General features: G+C 29.6%; 1 protein-coding gene across 1 annotated transcript in view; it reads left to right on the top strand.

Moving 5' to 3' along the window:
• Positions 1-942: 942 nt before the first annotated feature.
• Positions 943-17,998, top strand: part of LOC118181818 (U2 small nuclear ribonucleoprotein auxiliary factor 35 kDa subunit-related protein 2-like) — a 40,471-nt gene continuing 23,415 nt past the window's right edge. The window contains exons 1-5 of the mRNA XM_035351022.2: positions 943-1,146; positions 6,832-6,923; positions 7,627-7,723; positions 9,522-9,630; positions 16,591-16,677. Of these exons, the coding sequence (XP_035206913.1) occupies positions 1,112-1,146; positions 6,832-6,923; positions 7,627-7,723; positions 9,522-9,630; positions 16,591-16,677 (420 nt within the window). The 5' untranslated portion in view covers positions 943-1,111. The remainder of the gene's footprint in view (positions 1,147-6,831; positions 6,924-7,626; positions 7,724-9,521; positions 9,631-16,590; positions 16,678-17,998) is intronic.

Here is a 17,998-nt window from a genome sequence, read left to right as displayed (position 1 = left end):
AGAAAACGTATGGGGGCTCAGACGGTTCCAAACACTTGGATGGAACTGGTTTTGGAATAACAAATCTACAAAATACCGTTAACAGAGCCATCAAGATTGTAAGAAATGCTTCTATATACACCGCGGAAGTTTCTGCAATTTGGTACACTTTGAAAAATCTAGTTAACCTTTCCGAAGCGACGATAATTTTCACTGACAGCCTTGCGGCAGTGGAAGCTATTGCTTCCTTCGAAGATTCAAATAACAACATAATTGAGAAATTGAGAATATTCGATATGAAATTTACAAAAACATGCCAAATAGTAAGATTATAATTTGGATACCTGGTCACAAAGGCATCGAGATCAACGAAAGGGCAGATTTTTTGCTAAACAGGCTTTAAATTCACGCAATACTCCAATCCTCCCTATATATACATAGCAGGATATCAAAAAAGAAATTAGGGAGGACAGGGAGAGGGAAATTGATACCACCTGGCAGAATACCAAGTATTATTGTTATTTTAAAAATGTTTTAAATACCAAATACATGAATATTAATTGGCCCGACTCAAGGAAAATGGAATGTAAAATTAACAAAATTCTCACTCGAAGTATCCTCACGAACTACCTTAAATTCAAGTTAAATCTTTCAAGCACTCCTTTTTTATGCGTAAATTGCAAAGTACGGGATGATTTTGAGCACAGACTGAATGAGTGTAAAAAATACAATCATCTAATCTATATCGCCAAATTCTACGATAAAGAAAACATTCAATACGTCCTTCCTGGAGAATTAGTTAACAATTCCGAAGTTGGGTCGTTTACTCGCCATCTTCTAACTTACCGAGCCACACGGACTGGAGGAAACGGCGTTCGCCAAAGTCCTCACCTCCTTTCTTCTTGCTCAAAAGTAAGATTGCTACAGATTGCTACAGCTTGCATTTCGCCCTATGGACCAAAAGATTTAGTGGGTGCAAAATAAGACATCTGTCTGTCGATAATGATTTGTTTATTATTTAGAATCGTAGTACATAATACTGTTAGAATTTATGTTCTTTAGGTGACTTGTCTCAAAATCCGTATCGAATTTTGCTAGAATATTCAGTAACTGATAAGTTTTTCTGTTAAACATGACATCTATATTTGCTCAAGGAATCAAGCTTAGGTAATATTATGAAAAATTATTTTTCTTACATCGTAATGTCGAATTTTATGTGTAACTTCGGCTTTTGGATTTGAAGAATAACTTATAATTTTAATAAATTTAGGTGCCTTCTGATGTTTTTAGGGCAGCGGTTCGCAACCGGTGGTACGCAAAGAAATAAAGTATTTTTAACTGTTAAATGGAGAAATTAAATACTCCAACATCCTGTTTACGTTTTTTCTCTAACATTCATAAATGTATACGATCTGAAAGTTTTTCAAAGTCAATTGCCGGTTGTAGCTTTTAGCAAAATAATCCATTTTTATTTTCAAATATTCTTTTAGCCATACACATACAAAATTTGTCATAAATGATGTTTTTAAAGGGAGTAATAGAAATGGATGTTATATTTAATAGGAAATAAAAATAAGTTCCTATGAAAATATAATAGTATCTCCTTAATTCTATTAGAGTTGATCGATTTATTAGTTACATTTTATGTCTGCACTTCCACAGTTTATGTCTACACTTTATTCGCCACTATTTCCGGGCTTATATTGCTCTATTTTCAATTAGAATGATTTTTACGCCGATTTGCTGTTTCTAACAACATGTATTTTGTATTCTTGTTGCTTTGTATTCCTTAATTTTCTACGCGATTTGAGAATATCATCGTTAGTTTTTGAAGGACTCATAATATTGTTTGCATTTAAATATTTCTGGAAAAAATAAAACTAACCTAGATTTTCAAAATGGAAAAATGGCTAGGATTGACTGAACAAAAAAGTGATGATTCACAGGTGATTGGTCCAGAACAATCTACTAGCACTCTAAATATTGAAAAGAAAAGGAAAATTGTTTATAGAAAATATAATGAGTTATTGGCTAATCTTTGGAATATGGTAACAGGTAGTTTGGCGACATTTTGGTAAGGCAATAAAGGTTACTAGCTAGGACTTTAGCAGTGTACATGGATAAAGTCAAGTGTACGCAATGCCATTTTTGTGCAATTCTGGAATATTTTTTTAAGTGAAAATAGGTCGACGTGTACATGGATACCGTGTATGTGCAATTCTTAAAAACACGGCAAGCAGTTTGCGATTCTGCACTTTCTCCCAATTTCGCACCTAGTCTTTGTCATGATTAAGCACTTTTGTTCCATAAAAGTTCTAGCATAAGCGTAATTCGGATAGCAGATTGTTGGAAAAAAATATTGAATAAAAAAAAGAAACATGCCTTTACTTTGTGAAAACAAAATGGCTTCCAAACAAAAACTAGCAGGTTGCTGTAGCAGGGTTGGTCGCCAAATTTTCGCCAAAAAATTGCCAAGTTACCATAATTTAAAGATTAACCAAAAAAAAAAAAAGGTTACTTCAAGCGACAAATCTTTGGAAGCTAGTTAGTTACCTGGTAATCCTAAGAATTGATAAGACTGGGCAGGCTCACACTATTGGGAAAAACTTTATATTATCAGCAGCTAAAGATATTGTTTTAACATTATTCAATGAAAAAGTGGCTAATGAACTTACTAATATTCTGTTATCAAATGATACAGTAAGTCAACTAATTCATAAGATTGCAAATTCCATAAAAGGCACTTATTCAAAAAATAACACATTGAGTATTTGGCATTGCAATTGGAATGAAAGTATTGACATAAGGAACTTCATTCAATTATTAGTTTACGTATGTTTTGAAGAAGATAATGAATTGCTGAAGACTATTTATTTTGTAAATCTCTTCATTATAGAGCAACAGCAAATTAAGTTTTCAAAGTAGTTGACAATTTTAAGTTTGAGAATGATATTCCTTGGAATAAGTGCATTGCAATGTGAATTGATGGAGCTCTGGCTTTAATAGAACAACATTCTGGTGTTATTTCTCAAATAAAGAAAGTTGCACCTGAAACTAAATTTACTCACTGCTCCATACATCGTGAAGTTGTAGTAGCCAAAACAATCCCCGAAATCCTGAAAATTCTTTTGAATCAATCTGTAAAAATTGTTGTTTTTTTAACCCTCTAAGCGGCACAGGATTTTAGAACCGTCATGAAGATCGAAATTTAAACACGATTTATTAATTGAATTTGTATAATTACTTATTTTAGTCTGTATTTTAAAAAACTTACGTTCATTAAGATATTTGCATTGTTAAAGAAAGTAAGATGGCAAAATATCTTAAATTATAAGCTAATGTATGATAAGTAGCAAAACTTCTGATGACCGGATAAAGACCGGTAACTCAGAAAGTTCAATCCAAGCTTTCAATTCAAGAATATTTGTGATTTTATGACAAGAAATGGGCAGTGAACATGAAATGCTTTTGTTACATTCCAAAGCAAGGTGGTCATCCAGAGGCAAAGTGTCCAATCATTATTTTGAACATTATTTTGAAATTCAAATTTTCATCTGTGAATAAAAATTTGAATTGCAAAAATATTTGGTACTTACGTATTATCGCGACCAGGCCAAAATTCGCATAAATTGCGAAATTTGGCGACCCTACTTACGGCAACCCTACGTGTTATACGTAGTTTTGTAAAAAGAGCATTTGGAGATTCACAAAATTTTCTTGCATTTTCGTGCAAATTTTTGTAATTTATGAGAAAATAGCAGTGTACATGGATAAAGTCAAGAGTGTGCGCAATGCCATTTTTGTGCAATTCTGGGATGTTTTTTTAAGTAAAAATAAGTCGACGTGTACATGGTTATGGCGAATACGGTTTTCAATCAGTGCTAAAAGCAATAGCCAAAAGATTTCCGCCAAAAAAATAATTCTGCAACTTATTCAAATTCGAAACCGGAAGGGTTTAATTGCTATTTTATATTTTAAAACAAAATAATATAAAAAACTGTATTAAAAATTATCTGTAATTAATAAATGTACATTTTCTTTCTATTCATACTTTTTTACTCAAACTTACAAATAGCGCCAACCTGGTTGCGATAATACGTAAGTACCAAATATTTATTTAGTGAATTATGTTTAACTCATTTAGAATATTTAACTGATATTTTTTAAATGTTAAATGAATTACGATTACAAGAACAAAATTTTAATTGGTTTACCCATTAGAGATTAAAAAAAGCAATGATAAAAAAAACTCGAGCTAATACTCAAAGAATTGGATAATAACATTTTAAGCTTTTTACCTCTTTTAGAAAATTTTCTAACCAAAATGAATTTGAAAATAAAAGAATTAACGTATGACATGAAAAATCATTTTTTTCCATTGATAAATAATTTCAACATTGTATTATGTATTTTCCCGAGGATTATGAAAAAAGTTTGAATTAGAAATGCATTTTGTTCAAATGTGCCGGAAATTTTATCTCGTGAAGGAAAAGAACAATTGATAGAAATTTGCTGTGATCGAACTCTAGCTGAAGATTTCAATAACACTGTAACTTTCGGCTGACCCCCCGAAAAAAAAAGAATTTCAAGACATTTCAAATAAAGCTATTAAATTATTATGGACTTTTGGCACAACCTATTTGTGTGAACAAAGATTTTCTTCTATGTTATAGTGGAAAAATAAATACAGAAAAAAGTTAAAAGTAGATCCTAGTTTACAGTTAAAACTAAGTGAAATAAGACCAGACATACAGAAATTGATCTCTTTTAAACAGACCAAATTTCACACTAAATTTTAGAACTAAAGTATTATGTATAACTTAAATTCTGATAATTAAAATATCAATGAATTTTTAATCTAATATTTTTATGTGTGCACATTTAATACAAATAGCCAATAGATTGTGCAATGGAAATATAGATATATACATATTTTTAAATATTTCTATTGAGAAATTGAAAAATAATTTGTAAAATGTAGTGGTGATACTAAAGATTTTCAAGTTTTGTTTTAATGGCACGCTTTAATCAAAAGGTTGAGAACCGCTGGTCTAGAGCATAAGAAATATATTGCTCAATTTTTTTGGCTAATCTTTGGAATATGGTAACAGGTAGTTTGGTGACATTTTGGTAAGGCGATAAAGGTTACTAGCTAGGACTTTAGCAGTGTACATGGGTAAAGTCAAGAGTGTGTGCAATGCCATTTTTGTGCAATTCTGGGATTTTTTTTTAAGTGAAAATAGGTCGACGTGTACATGGATGATACTGTGTATGTGCAATTCTTAAAAACGCGGCAAACAGTGGGTGATTCTGCACTTTCTCCCAATTTCGCACCTAATCTTCATCATGATTAAGCAATTCTATTCCATAAAAGTTCTAGCATAAGCGTAATTCGGCTAGCAGATTGTTGGGGAAAAAAATTTTGAGTATAAAAAAAAAAAAAAAAGAGCGTTTACTTTGTGAAAACAAAATTGCGTCCAAACAAAAACAAACAGGTTGCTGTAGCAGGGTTGGTCGCGAAATGTTCGCCAAAAAATCGCCAAGTTATTAAATTACCATAATCCAAAGATTAACCATTTTTTGTTTCAAAAGATAACTTACGGTGTTTAAATTATATTAATTAGCAGAAATGAAGTTTACCTTTTATGTACAAGAATTTTTTTTAATCCCCTAGTATGGATTGAAACAAAATATTCTTTTTATTTATTTATTCTTTTTTAATAAGAATATCCAAAATATATTCGAAGATTAATTGAAAAAATTCAGTTTTTTTAAAGTGGAAAAGTGCTTAGAGTCAGAATGGCTGCGAATATATCTTCAAAATCATTCGCTATCTTTGTGAGCTTATTTTAAACAGCTTTTAAGCTTAGTTTTATTTAAATAAGAAAAATAAATATAGAGATCTTATACATCCTGTGTAAAAAAGCACGCCTCTCTTTCTTTCTGTTGATACATGTAAATAAATTATATTACCTTTTATTTCTTGTTTAGTGGTGGTGATGTTACTCAGCTATTTCATGCTAAATTCTTCTATAATTTATGAAGGTATTTTTCTCAGAATTTCTATTACTTCCATGTATTTTTGCTGGGCTAAATTAGGAATCATAAATGTGAATGAAGTGGTAGCTTCATGTGATGAAATCTGCACTTCACAGTAAAAAGTTGCTGAAAACAAATGATACAGTCTGCATTCTTGAGTTCCTGGTTATAGCAAAGTGCTTGTTTTATTTTATACCGTCTCAGTAAATAATACTAGGCACAATAAAAACTGAGGATGATAAAGTGATGAATAACTTTATGCATCATTTCCTGAATGCTTCAGTTAACATATAAATATGTGCTATGAAATCCGAATCTTATTTTCTCATATTTTCCAATGACTTGTGATCACTATGCAGATTTTAAATATATGTGATATATGAATAGCTTTTGATTTATGCATTTAAAAGGATTTCAGGTAATTTTGTGCATGAATATTTGTAGTAAAATAGAAATTTCAGTCCAAATCAAAACAAATTTACTTCAGGGAGTCAAAAAATATCCCAACAATTTACATTATCGCTTGTATTTTGTGTGATCCAAGGTGTTAGATCTCATTGATTATCATGTATATATTTTGGTATTTCTTACAATAATTTTTGATAATAGTATGTCATAACTTTTAATTTCTTCCATGTTTTACTTAACCTAAGATTCAGCATTGTTTCATTCACAGTTAGACATATTTATTTATTCTGATTGCTTTTAATAAAATTGTATGAGTTTCTTTAAATGTATAGTATAGTAACGGATTTCTCCCCCTCCCCAAATCATTGTATGTTCGTGTATTGATAGTGTGGATTTTCTTTTCAGCCATAAACAGTTTCGAGCTATGCTGAAGAAATTCAGACGTAAGAAAAAGAGGCAGCAGTTAGCAAAAGAAAGAGAACAACTGGAACTGTTAGGTAAATTTCTCATTTAAGTGTGGATTACTTTAGGAGGCTGCAGAAAATTTCTCATTTTATTAATTTAAGTAATAGAGATATAGTATAACCTTTCCCCTTATTTGTTACACATTGTAAAGATATTGAATAATTTTATTCCTGTTTAGTGACTTATTTTTATTACATATCTTTATAATGCAAGTCAACTTTAATTGTGTAATAATGCTTTATATAATATACATACTTTATTATGATCACAAAGTATATTAATTTAGAAATATAAACCAAGTAAAATACAGTGCATCTCTGAACATTTTATTCAAAAAACTATAAATTATATTTTTATATTGCAGTTGTTAGTTTATATTGTTTTTAATTATAATTTTTACAGTGTAGTAAGAAATAAAGTTCAGTGATATTATTATAGTTAAATTGTATCATTTACTATTTCTTCCTTCATGATGCAAAAAGTTGTTGTTCTTGGTAGATTCAGTAGTGTAAAATGTGTCTTGAAGCAAAATATAAGGATACTATGTCTAGATAAAATTCGTGTTATTTAAAATGCATAAGTGTCTTGTGCTGTTGTTTTCTCAATATAATTTCATGCTGCAATATTTATTACATATTTACTTAGTAGCATATATGCTTATTATTGAAATCTTCTTTGTTACTTTCACATTATTGATCTGTACATTTTTTGTTCTTTAATTGTTTTCTCTTACAGAGCAGCAAAGAAGAGAAAACTCTCCTAACTACAAAGAAAGGGAAGCAGAAAGGCTTCGAAATGCTGAATTATATGAACAGTTTGAAGAAAGAGAAAAGTAATTTATAAATTTAAGTATAGTTTAAGAGTTTTAGTATCATTATAATTCATTGCAAAGCATATGGAATAATTATTATTTATACTTTTTTAATAAAATCACATGTTCTGTAGTTAATCACTTATTCTTTTCAAATGTAAAGTTTGTAATACTTTTAAATAAGTGTTGTGAAAAATTTTAATACACATTTCAGTACTCTCTGATTATTTGCACCCCTGCCTAAATGTCACGGAAAATTATTGATGCAAAGCAGTATGTTGCCCAAATAGTTATGTGGCAAACCCATAAGGTTGCCAGAGATTATTTGTGTAGCAATCCAGGTATGTGCCTATCATGTCTATTTTGGCTGGTGCACAGTGCCAAGTTTCTGTAATTCTCTAATGATATTTTTAACTGAAAACAAATCACCATGTACGTGGAGAAAATTGCAATGCAAAAAAGAGGCTATCAAAAAGTAAGTTTTTTATTATTGTTATTGCTTGATTTTCTAATTTTTATTTATTCATTTCTGTTGTGCCTGTATTGCCGTTTTGAAGATACTATTGCCATAGCTTAGTGAATAATTTGTCATCAATGAATTTCCAGATGCTCTGTGCAAAGGCATTGCTGACTTTTCATTTGGGGGGGTGGCATGCAAATTATCAGAAAGTATCTTTCTTCCTAACATACTTTTCAGGCTTTGCCTGATATTGTTTGAGGTATTCTACTTTTCCATTATGCATCTTCCAGGCTTTTTGGCATGGCCATCATTTGCCCTACAGTGTGTATATGCATGCGTGGTTTTTTTTCTGCCATCTATAAACTATTTTTATAACTAAAAATTCTTTATGATTAAAAAATCTGCTATAATTTTGTAGCAGCTGTACAGCTGTGTCTCATCTAACAAATGCCTCGTATAACGATCGTCCCACATAATAGACATAGACAGAGAACAATGTCCTATATTACACATTGCATGTGATAAACATATAGCTAAATTTGTCGAACATCCTCTTTTAGCAGCATATGAAAAAAATTGTTTGAGTATAAGCAAAGATAACAAGAAAAAACAAATAAGCATATTTCTTAATCTTATATTATATTTGAAGAACTGGAAGCTCTCCTAAAAGTAAAAAATTATTTAAATAGAAATAGGAATTACTTCAGGTAATAACAGAGCAGTGATGTTCCGTTAAACAGAGATGAACAAGGTGATTGTATCATGTGCTGCTTCTAAACTGTCCTAAAGAAGAGTTAGACTACTTCAGACAATTCTTTTGAAACATGGATTTTCCAAAAACAGTCAAGGCCAGATGTAAAAGCAGAGTAAAGAACAGCTGAGTTTTCACCTCCAGTAGGACACTCGGACAAAACAGATCTAAAATTAGCTGCAGGGCTGTTTAAAAGCACATCTTTACAGTTTAAAGTTCTGTAATAACTAATAAATTAATAGTGTTTCTAATATTCTTTGAATCACGCCCCCCTTCATATTCTGTAATCTTATTTCCATAGTAATCTTCAGAAAGTAGCATCATACATAATAAGAATCATAATGAAACAGGTTACATTCATTAAATAAGATATCACTGTATTTGCAATAAAGTTACTGGGTTATTGCTCATTTAATTATTATAAAATAATAAAAGCTTATGTCTGTTTTTCAATATAATATGTTGTAAGAGAAATGCCTAATTGTTTGATATTTTTGTTATTTTATTACTATTATTTGATTCTAATCTATGTAATATTCTTTCCTGCAATTTTTTTTTTTTAAATCCATATCAATTTACACAAATATCTTTATTTAATTTCAATGTAGAATAAGGCAACACAAACTATGGCTTTTACGAGAGGAAAAAGCTCAGGCTGAATTTAAGAAGAAGCAAAAAGAGTTAGAATTAGAGAAACAGCGTAGAGAAGAAGAGCGAGTTAGTGATAGATCATTTGTTTTCATATCCTTTTTTTGTTGTTGTTGTTTGTTTCTGTATGTTATATGGTAAAGAACTTTCTCTTCCCCTCCCCCAATATATATATATATATAATATTTGCTTTTTTTTTTTTTAATTTTGTACATTTGCCTAACCAGACCAGTTTGTATAGTTTTTTTTGTACACTATTTTTGTGTTTATCATTTACTTTTAACAAGCAGACGTGTTGGGAAATGAAGCAGAGAAACTGAGGCTAAAGTTTTATCTAGGTTATTTTATCAGTTAAATAATCAAAAAGTTCGTGCACAATCTTGATTCTTCTGTTTTGATGAAACGCGATATGGAATTAGCTGGATTCAAATACCATTGTGCATTTCCTCTGAAGAGTCCATAATGAGATTCGAATTAGGCTAATTTATCATTTACCGCTTTTAGTATTTTTGCTTATGTCTCATATAACTTTTGTATTTTTATTCAAATGTTTTAAGATAGTTTTAACTTTAATCAACATATTACTTCCAATTTGATTTGAGTTTTAAATTCGCTTTTTATTTGTAGTATTCTAGTGATAATTTCATTTATCTTGTATTCATACTTTTAATTGCATTTTATTTTAACTTGTGTTAAAATTATTCACCAGAACCACAGTATACTGCTTTAAAGCAAAAGCATGAAGACTATTCTTTTTACCTTATTTTCTAATTTTTGCAGCTCGATGCACAAAATTCTTGACCACAAAGGTCGTTCTCCTTTCTTAAATTATATATATATATTTATTTATATAGATAGATAGATAGATGTTCCATGAAAGACTGAAATTGGAGAATGTCAACACATACCTAATACATTGGTGAAAGGCCAAATGTTTGATTATTTGAACCATCACCTGTGTATGTCAACAAGTACAGATATGCTGTAGTGGAGGTCGAAATAAGAAGCCGAGAAGACAGAGAGAAAGCTGTCAAAAATGTGAATTTTTTGTTCTGCCATGATTGAGGTCATGTGGCATCCATTTATTATACTTGGAAAACTGCTATTTGTCAGTCACGTGGCATCTATTTGTTATATTCTGGAACACTGCTGTTTATCAGTCTTATGGAAATTTTGCTGGTGTGTGCAGTGTTTTCTTAATTTTTATTTTTTTTAATCCAATACCATAGTTTATATTGAATGGCTATTATAGTGAACCATCATCTGGTTTTTTTTTTTTTTTTTTTTTTTTTTTTAGTTATATGCATTAGTTGCAAGTAAATGAGAAGACAATTGTTTTTTTTTTTTTTTTTTTCAAGAATAGTACTCTAAAATACTTTCCAAAATGATTTCTGCTAAACCTAAGTGCTAAAACTAACTTGCGTTTAATGTTTTCTTAATTTTTATTTTTTTTATGCAGTATCGTAATTTATATCAAATGGCTATCATAGTGAAGTGTAATCTTTTTTTTTTTTTTTTTTTTTTTTTTTTTTTTAAGTTATGTGCATTAATTGCAAGTAAATGAGAAAAAGTTGTTTTTATTTTTCTTAAGAATAGTACTCCAAAATACTTTTCAAAGTGATTTCCTCTAAAACTAAGTACAGTATGCCTTTCTATTACAGACAATTAGAACGTTTGCCGATTAGAACATGTATACTTAAAGAATTGCAAGTTACATACAACAATATTGCATATGAAGTTATAATGTTATATTTAACATTTTATATATATTTACATAATTTAAATTTATGTAAATAATGTCAAATGAAAGTTGGTGTATCTGAAAAAGGTTTTGCTGTGAAACCAGTGGTCAGTTCAGAGTTAATCTCAAGATGACAAGTTGGTCTTGCAGTCACAGAGGAATAGCAAATATAAATTCATAATGATGTATCAGGATCATTTAATGAAGTTTGTCTAGCTAGGACCTTTTGAAAATTAAGACAGCTGAAGAAGTATTGTATCACTCCTTCAAATATTTTTAATATTTGATGCCATAGCTGTATTGCATTCACATAATAGTAGGTATTTCAGTAATCAAGTCATATCCAACCTATGCACTATATGGAAAGGTGTTAAAATAGTTCATGGAAAGCCTCATCTTAGTCAGCATAAGGCTAATTTGAAAAGACTAGTCAAGATATACAGAATATGTTAACTGCATTTATGAATGATAACGATACAAATAAAAGTTCAGAGGGTTTGCCCATTTTTCAATTTGCCAAGAACCCTACATACCTCAAAGGAATATGCCAAAGTCCTTATGAAGCCCTGTTTGGCATTAAACCAAAAAGAGGCATAGCATCATCATCATTGCCTGTTAAACAAATCGCACATTTTTTAAACCAAATAACAGCTTGAAGAAACTTAATATTTTTTAAGAAATTTTGAGCAGTAGCCATACCAAAAATTATATTGAAAAGGAGCTGCAATCTATCATGTCTTCATGTCAACTGACTGAACAACATGAGTTTATTTCAATAAAAGAGTGATTTTAAAAGAGAATCTTCTACTGCAAGCAATGAAAATTTGCCAAACTTTAAAAAGAAAGTTTCTTCCTGCTCAAATTTGTGATATTGTACGAGTACAGGTTTTATATCTTGATGTTGACCATAATTGTACAAATGCCCAAAATGTGTTGCCGGTTTTTGTTGGAATAGAAGACTCCAACTTTTATTAATTAGCTCACAAAAATCGTGCCATCAAGTAGTTCTGTAATCAGTTCATAATATGTAAAAAAAAAGTTTCTTTCCATAGATGAGATTTCTTCTCGAGAAATGTTGCTGAGAGAATCAGCTGCAACTGATTCGAGAAGCGGAAGTCACACTGCCATTGCAAAAAGAAGTATTCCACGATTAAATGCAGTTGTAAGATTAAGGGGCTCTTTTGCAATTCATAGTGTCATAAATGTTTAATTTGCTGCAATAAATTAGATTGTATAAGGTCAGTCACATAAGTAAGTAAGTTTATTATTGGTGTTATTTTCTTTTCTTATTTAGAATGTACTGTTTTGTTTTAACTTCATCAGTTTATTTACATGTGCAGTTATGTAAGCTTACTTTTATTTTGACATATATCGTAACATATTTTAATAATAAAGTATGATTTTAAAATGTAACAAAAATACTTTTATTCAACGTACACCATCATTGCAAGTTGAAACGTCAACATTTGAAAGTGAGAAGTAAGCATATTTAGCAAATATTTTGGACATTCATCAGTCGTGCACCAAGCAACTGTGTGAATGTTGATATTCTCCATATTTCAGTTTTTCACACAAACATATATATTATTATCATTTTTTTAACATCATTAATGTATGCAGTGGTTTAGATGGAAATAAATGTAGTGGCTTAGAAAATTATCATGAACAGATATTATTAACAGGTTAAATTTGAAATCTGTAACTCAGGTAATCTTCATAAATTTTAAAATAACTGTATGACTAAAATGGATAAATGATTAAAAATTATATACAGTCAAAAGTCTTTAATCCAGACTCATCAGGACTTTGGCGATTCCGGATTATCTTTTTTTCCGGATTATAGATCATCAGTTTAAATCTGCTAAGATGGCATGCAGAAATTATAAAATTAAAAATATGACACCGCAATTTATGAAATAAAGAGAAATTATGATCAAAATTTAGAAAAAAAAGTTTATATTTATTTGTTTACTTTATTAAACATTTCTTAAAATGTGCGCATGCGTAAAGCATACATTATGCGTAGTCGAAATTAGAATATTGCAACCAGAAAACTATTTGGTGTGTATTCGTGATATTTATAATGACAAGGAATTTGATTTAAATCATATCAAAGACAGAGTACATCGAGATGAAATACTACATTTAGTAAGGAATTATAAGCCAAATAAAATAAAAACATCTGCCCTGAAGATAAAGATAGTGCTGACAGATCAACTTACAGTTCATTGCGCGCCGCGTCGTCCCCCCCCCACAGCAGCATGAAATTGATAAACATATTTCGGAATGATTAGAGGATCAAAGGATATACCTTTATCCATTTTTTGCAGTAATTCCATTTTTTGTTTGATGGACATCGAAGCATGCTTTCGCTTTGTAGATCCTTTGGTAGCTCCAGAATCAGAAGTTCTTTTTGACTTAATCGAAAGTTTAAGCTTACTTTTATAAAATTGCTCTAACAGTCTGCAAAAAATAATAAGCCGGATCCAATTACTATTTTAAGGAAAAACACAATCTGCAATATTAACTGAAATAGATAATTTTAGCTTAGCTTATACCGTACATTATACATTAAACGCGCATGCGTAAAGGTATTATGCACATGCATTAACGCATTATGCGTTGACGTATGCACAGAAAGTTTGTAGCTTTGAGGTCCGGATTATAGATACTTCCGGATTATGGACGTCCGGATTAAAGACTTTTGACTGTATATTGCTCAAAATGCAGACCTACATTTTTTTAAGAAAGACTTTATTTCATAAAAAAAAAAAAAAAAAAAAAAAAAAAAAAGATTTACGGTGTAAATATTAATAAATCTATTGCAACTTGATATTAGATAAAGAAGTTGGAATTGTATAGTGCGTGTGGTTTGATGCTTTAGGCATCAAGTTATCTAACAACAGTCTCTGAGTTCATGCTTAGCCACCAAGTTAGTTAATTCAAATAGTGACTAATATTCACTTCAGCAAATACTAAGGTTATGCTTCATTCATTTCAAACACGTGTAATCTTTAACTAATATAAAATAAATTTAACTAATATAAAATGATTGTATATTTTGTTGATTGTACATACATGATTATGTATTTTGTTTCTTGTACTTGTAGAATTAAGTTTTGATGACACCTGTTTCTAAGGTTGCTTAATATATACTGCTTTGAGGACTGTTCATAAAGTAACCACGACTGCCATACTTTTTTCCCATTTTAAAAAGAGATTGGGGTGTTTGTTGGTCATTTTTTTACTTCCTTATATGAAGTAAAAAGGAAGTATTGTAATCACAAAAAGTTTCAGGCAGCATATTTCAACAAAAATATCGATTTTGACCGCTATTGAATGCAATTTAACGATGTTTTTACGTGACATCTGTACTTAAGGACAGAGCAAAAGACTCTTTTCCTCCAAAAAAGTTATAAAACTGCTTTAAAATGAATTCTGAAGAGAATTTTTCATGGTGTCTGTACGTACATACGTATGTATCTCACATAACTCAAAACGAGTAGCCTCAGAACGTTGAAATTTTGAACTGCTATAACACCTTGTATTTTGGTTGAAATCGGCTGCACCAAACGTATATAAATATATTTATAAATGTATCCACTCTGTTACCCGGCTCAGTGATCTCAGTTTCTTTACTCTTATATGTTTGTAAATTGTGCAATTTTTGCTTTAAAAATGAACAACAAAATGAATTATGTTGTTCTTATCTTCCAATTAATATTTCTATCCCTTTAGGAAATCTGCAAGCAATATTTGTAGAATTATCAACAATTTAAAAGCTTTTTAAGTGCAGTTAAGCCTAATTTTTAAATAACATGGCAGACATGTTTGTTTACATTTGAAACAGCAGAATAGTAGATTTGTTGCCAACCTAGAGAGTCTAAGCTTCGCAACAACAAAGATAATGCTTCATTTATTATTGCAAATTCAATCATGCTTAATCCTTTCTGGAATTTTTCAAGGAAATAAGTGTTTTAAGATTTACTTTAAAATTTGTAATTTGTATGTTTTGAGTTTTTATGTACTTTTGCCTTGTCGCGAAGTGAAAACTGAATTAATTGAATGTGAAATACTGAATTGTGTGTTAAAAACTATTTCTTTTTTGTTTTGTTTGCTTAATTTCTTTTATACATCGTTCTAGATTTATTATGGTATTTGAATAGAACATGTGGCAATGATTAGATAATTTTTCAAATGATATAAACTTTGTGCATTCTGAGTTATAATATGTACAAAACATAATGCTGTTAAGTGAACCTAGCGCCAGAGTGTCGCTATGGTAAACAAATATAATGAATTTTAAAGAGTGCATTTATTCTATTGGGGTTTATGCGCTATCGATGAAGTAGATTTAATTCAATCCAATAAGTTTAAATAAAATGCAAGAAAAATATGTATAATTTAATATTCCATACCAGGAAGTCATATGGTGTACACATCAGATTTTTTTTAACTTATCTACAGCCTTGTGAGTAATGCTAGCACTTTTGGGATAAAGGATTTTAGACTCATCAGCAGTAATATGGGAACTTGTTCCATGGCTTATAAAAAATTAATCTGTATTAATTCTTCATCAGTGCCATCCTGGACATAGAATATTGATTAGATTGTTTTAGAAATATAAAGAAAATTGAGGTATATTATCAATTTTGTGTATCATTATGTCCTCATTGGATAAAGGTATCGAAAAACTTATTACGTGGGGAGTTTTATGTTATGTCAGGCAACACAAGTGTCCCCCATTCAAAATATTTGAAGCAAAATTCTAAATGTTGGATCCATGGCGTTCCTCTAAGAAGTATCACTCTCTATCCATCACCGTTATCCAGTATTAAATTGTGATTCCCAGGTGTGTTTATAAAATAAAAAGATTCGGGGAGCTTTACAATCCTCATAAATTTTCTCTAATTTTAATTTGCAGAATGAAGTAAAAGTAAAATCATTTTTTAACTTAATAATAAAATGTGTGAAATATTTGAAAAATGTAGATTTTTACTCATTAATACTGTGGTTTTCTTGAAAAGATCTTTGTACATCACCATGTGCAAGAACTTCTTTGCATTCTGATGTAATGTACATATAATTTGGTCCTAATTTATATAATTTACTTAATTTATAGTGTACTGTATTTATATTACTAGAAATATTTCTGCTTATTAAAATCAGTAGACCTTTGTTAATTCATACTATTAACACAAATTACTTACACAAACTGTAACTGTATAAATTTTATATGCAGTTAAGTTTAATAGAAGCTTCAAATGCTTATTGAAACTGTATTTCAGAAACGAATTTTGGCTGAATTTGAAAAGCAGCAATTTCTGGAGAACCAAGTGCTGGAGGAAAATAAAAAAATAAAGTCAGAAAAAGAGGTTAACAAAAGTGAAAAATATCCATTTCTCTGGTTTATTTTATATATCATATCTGTAATTTTTATCAAAATGTTATTGAGTAAATTTACATCTATATTTGTAAAATTACATCTGAAAAAAATTACTTTTGCTTGCTATTTTTTGTATTTAAATTTTATTGACAATTTATATAGATTTTTATATATATTTTAAATTTTTATTTTTTTAATTAAAATTTTTTTATATTTTTATATATTTTAAAAATCTTTGATTAATATATATTAATCAATAAAGTTTCTTTGGTACTTACACATTATCCTGTCGACCATGAAAATTAACTACCATCAAATTAGGAAAGTTGATGGGAATCCCACAAAATTTGCACTGATCTGGGTAATACTGAGCTGCACTTCTGTCTGTAATTCTTACAATACATTTATCAGTCATGCACAGTCCACCATGTAATTACTGCTGTGGAAATATTGAACCCATTTCGTTTCTGAACTTCATAAAATATCTTTTCAGGATTTCTACTATTTTGTTAAGCCCTTCAGTTATACCAGAAGTTGTGTTCAGAATATTACAAACACAAACTTTCTGCAAGTGCTTGTTCTAATTTATTACTATTTTATTGGGGATATGCTTGTTCTATTCCCTATCAAACTGTTCTATGTTCTTTTCCCTATCAAACTGATGTTAATTCTCTAGAGCTGTAAATAAATGGGAATGTAATCACTAATGTTATTCTTAAGTTCTTGAACATTTTTATGTATTTATTGATTTTTTAATATAACAAGAAAAGTTAATTTTCACTCTAACAGCAAAGAGAGCAAAAAGTAATGTTATGAATGAAAGCACAGATACTGTGTGTTATATGTGATGCTTATCCATCATTACCACTAAATTGTACTGCTTTTTGCAGTTTTATAGTCGATGGAATAACATGCAAGTACCATTTTCTTTGAAATTTCATTTCTTTTCACTTTTTTCCTATCATTTATGCTGTAATCATAATTCATATAAAAGTGCAGTTATTATGTAATATCCTTAACTGATTTTACTATATTCATCTTGATCCTGATTGCCAAAAATTTCAGTTGCTGTGTGGCAAGACGTATCTTTTCAAGTGTAATTTTATGTCTGCGATTAGTGTTAAATTTTTTTGAGTGATTTCCAAGTTTTCCTAAAAACATACAGCATTTTTAATATTCAATAATAGATTTTAAACTAATAATTTTAGGCTCAGAATCATATTAAACTGGATGTGTTACACATTGAGATCCAATGAAACTAAATTCTAATATAATAGTTTAAATAATATATGCGTGTCAATACACTTGAA

Source organism: Stegodyphus dumicola, chromosome 6 (assembly GCF_044657685.1).
Source record: "Stegodyphus dumicola isolate Sdum_Otavi_A_Nest chromosome 6, ASM4465768v1".
Lineage (NCBI taxonomy): Eukaryota > Metazoa > Arthropoda > Arachnida > Araneae > Eresidae > Stegodyphus > Stegodyphus dumicola.
The sequence above is the reverse complement of the archived record's forward strand: the minus strand, read 5'-3'. Positions and strand labels throughout refer to the sequence as shown.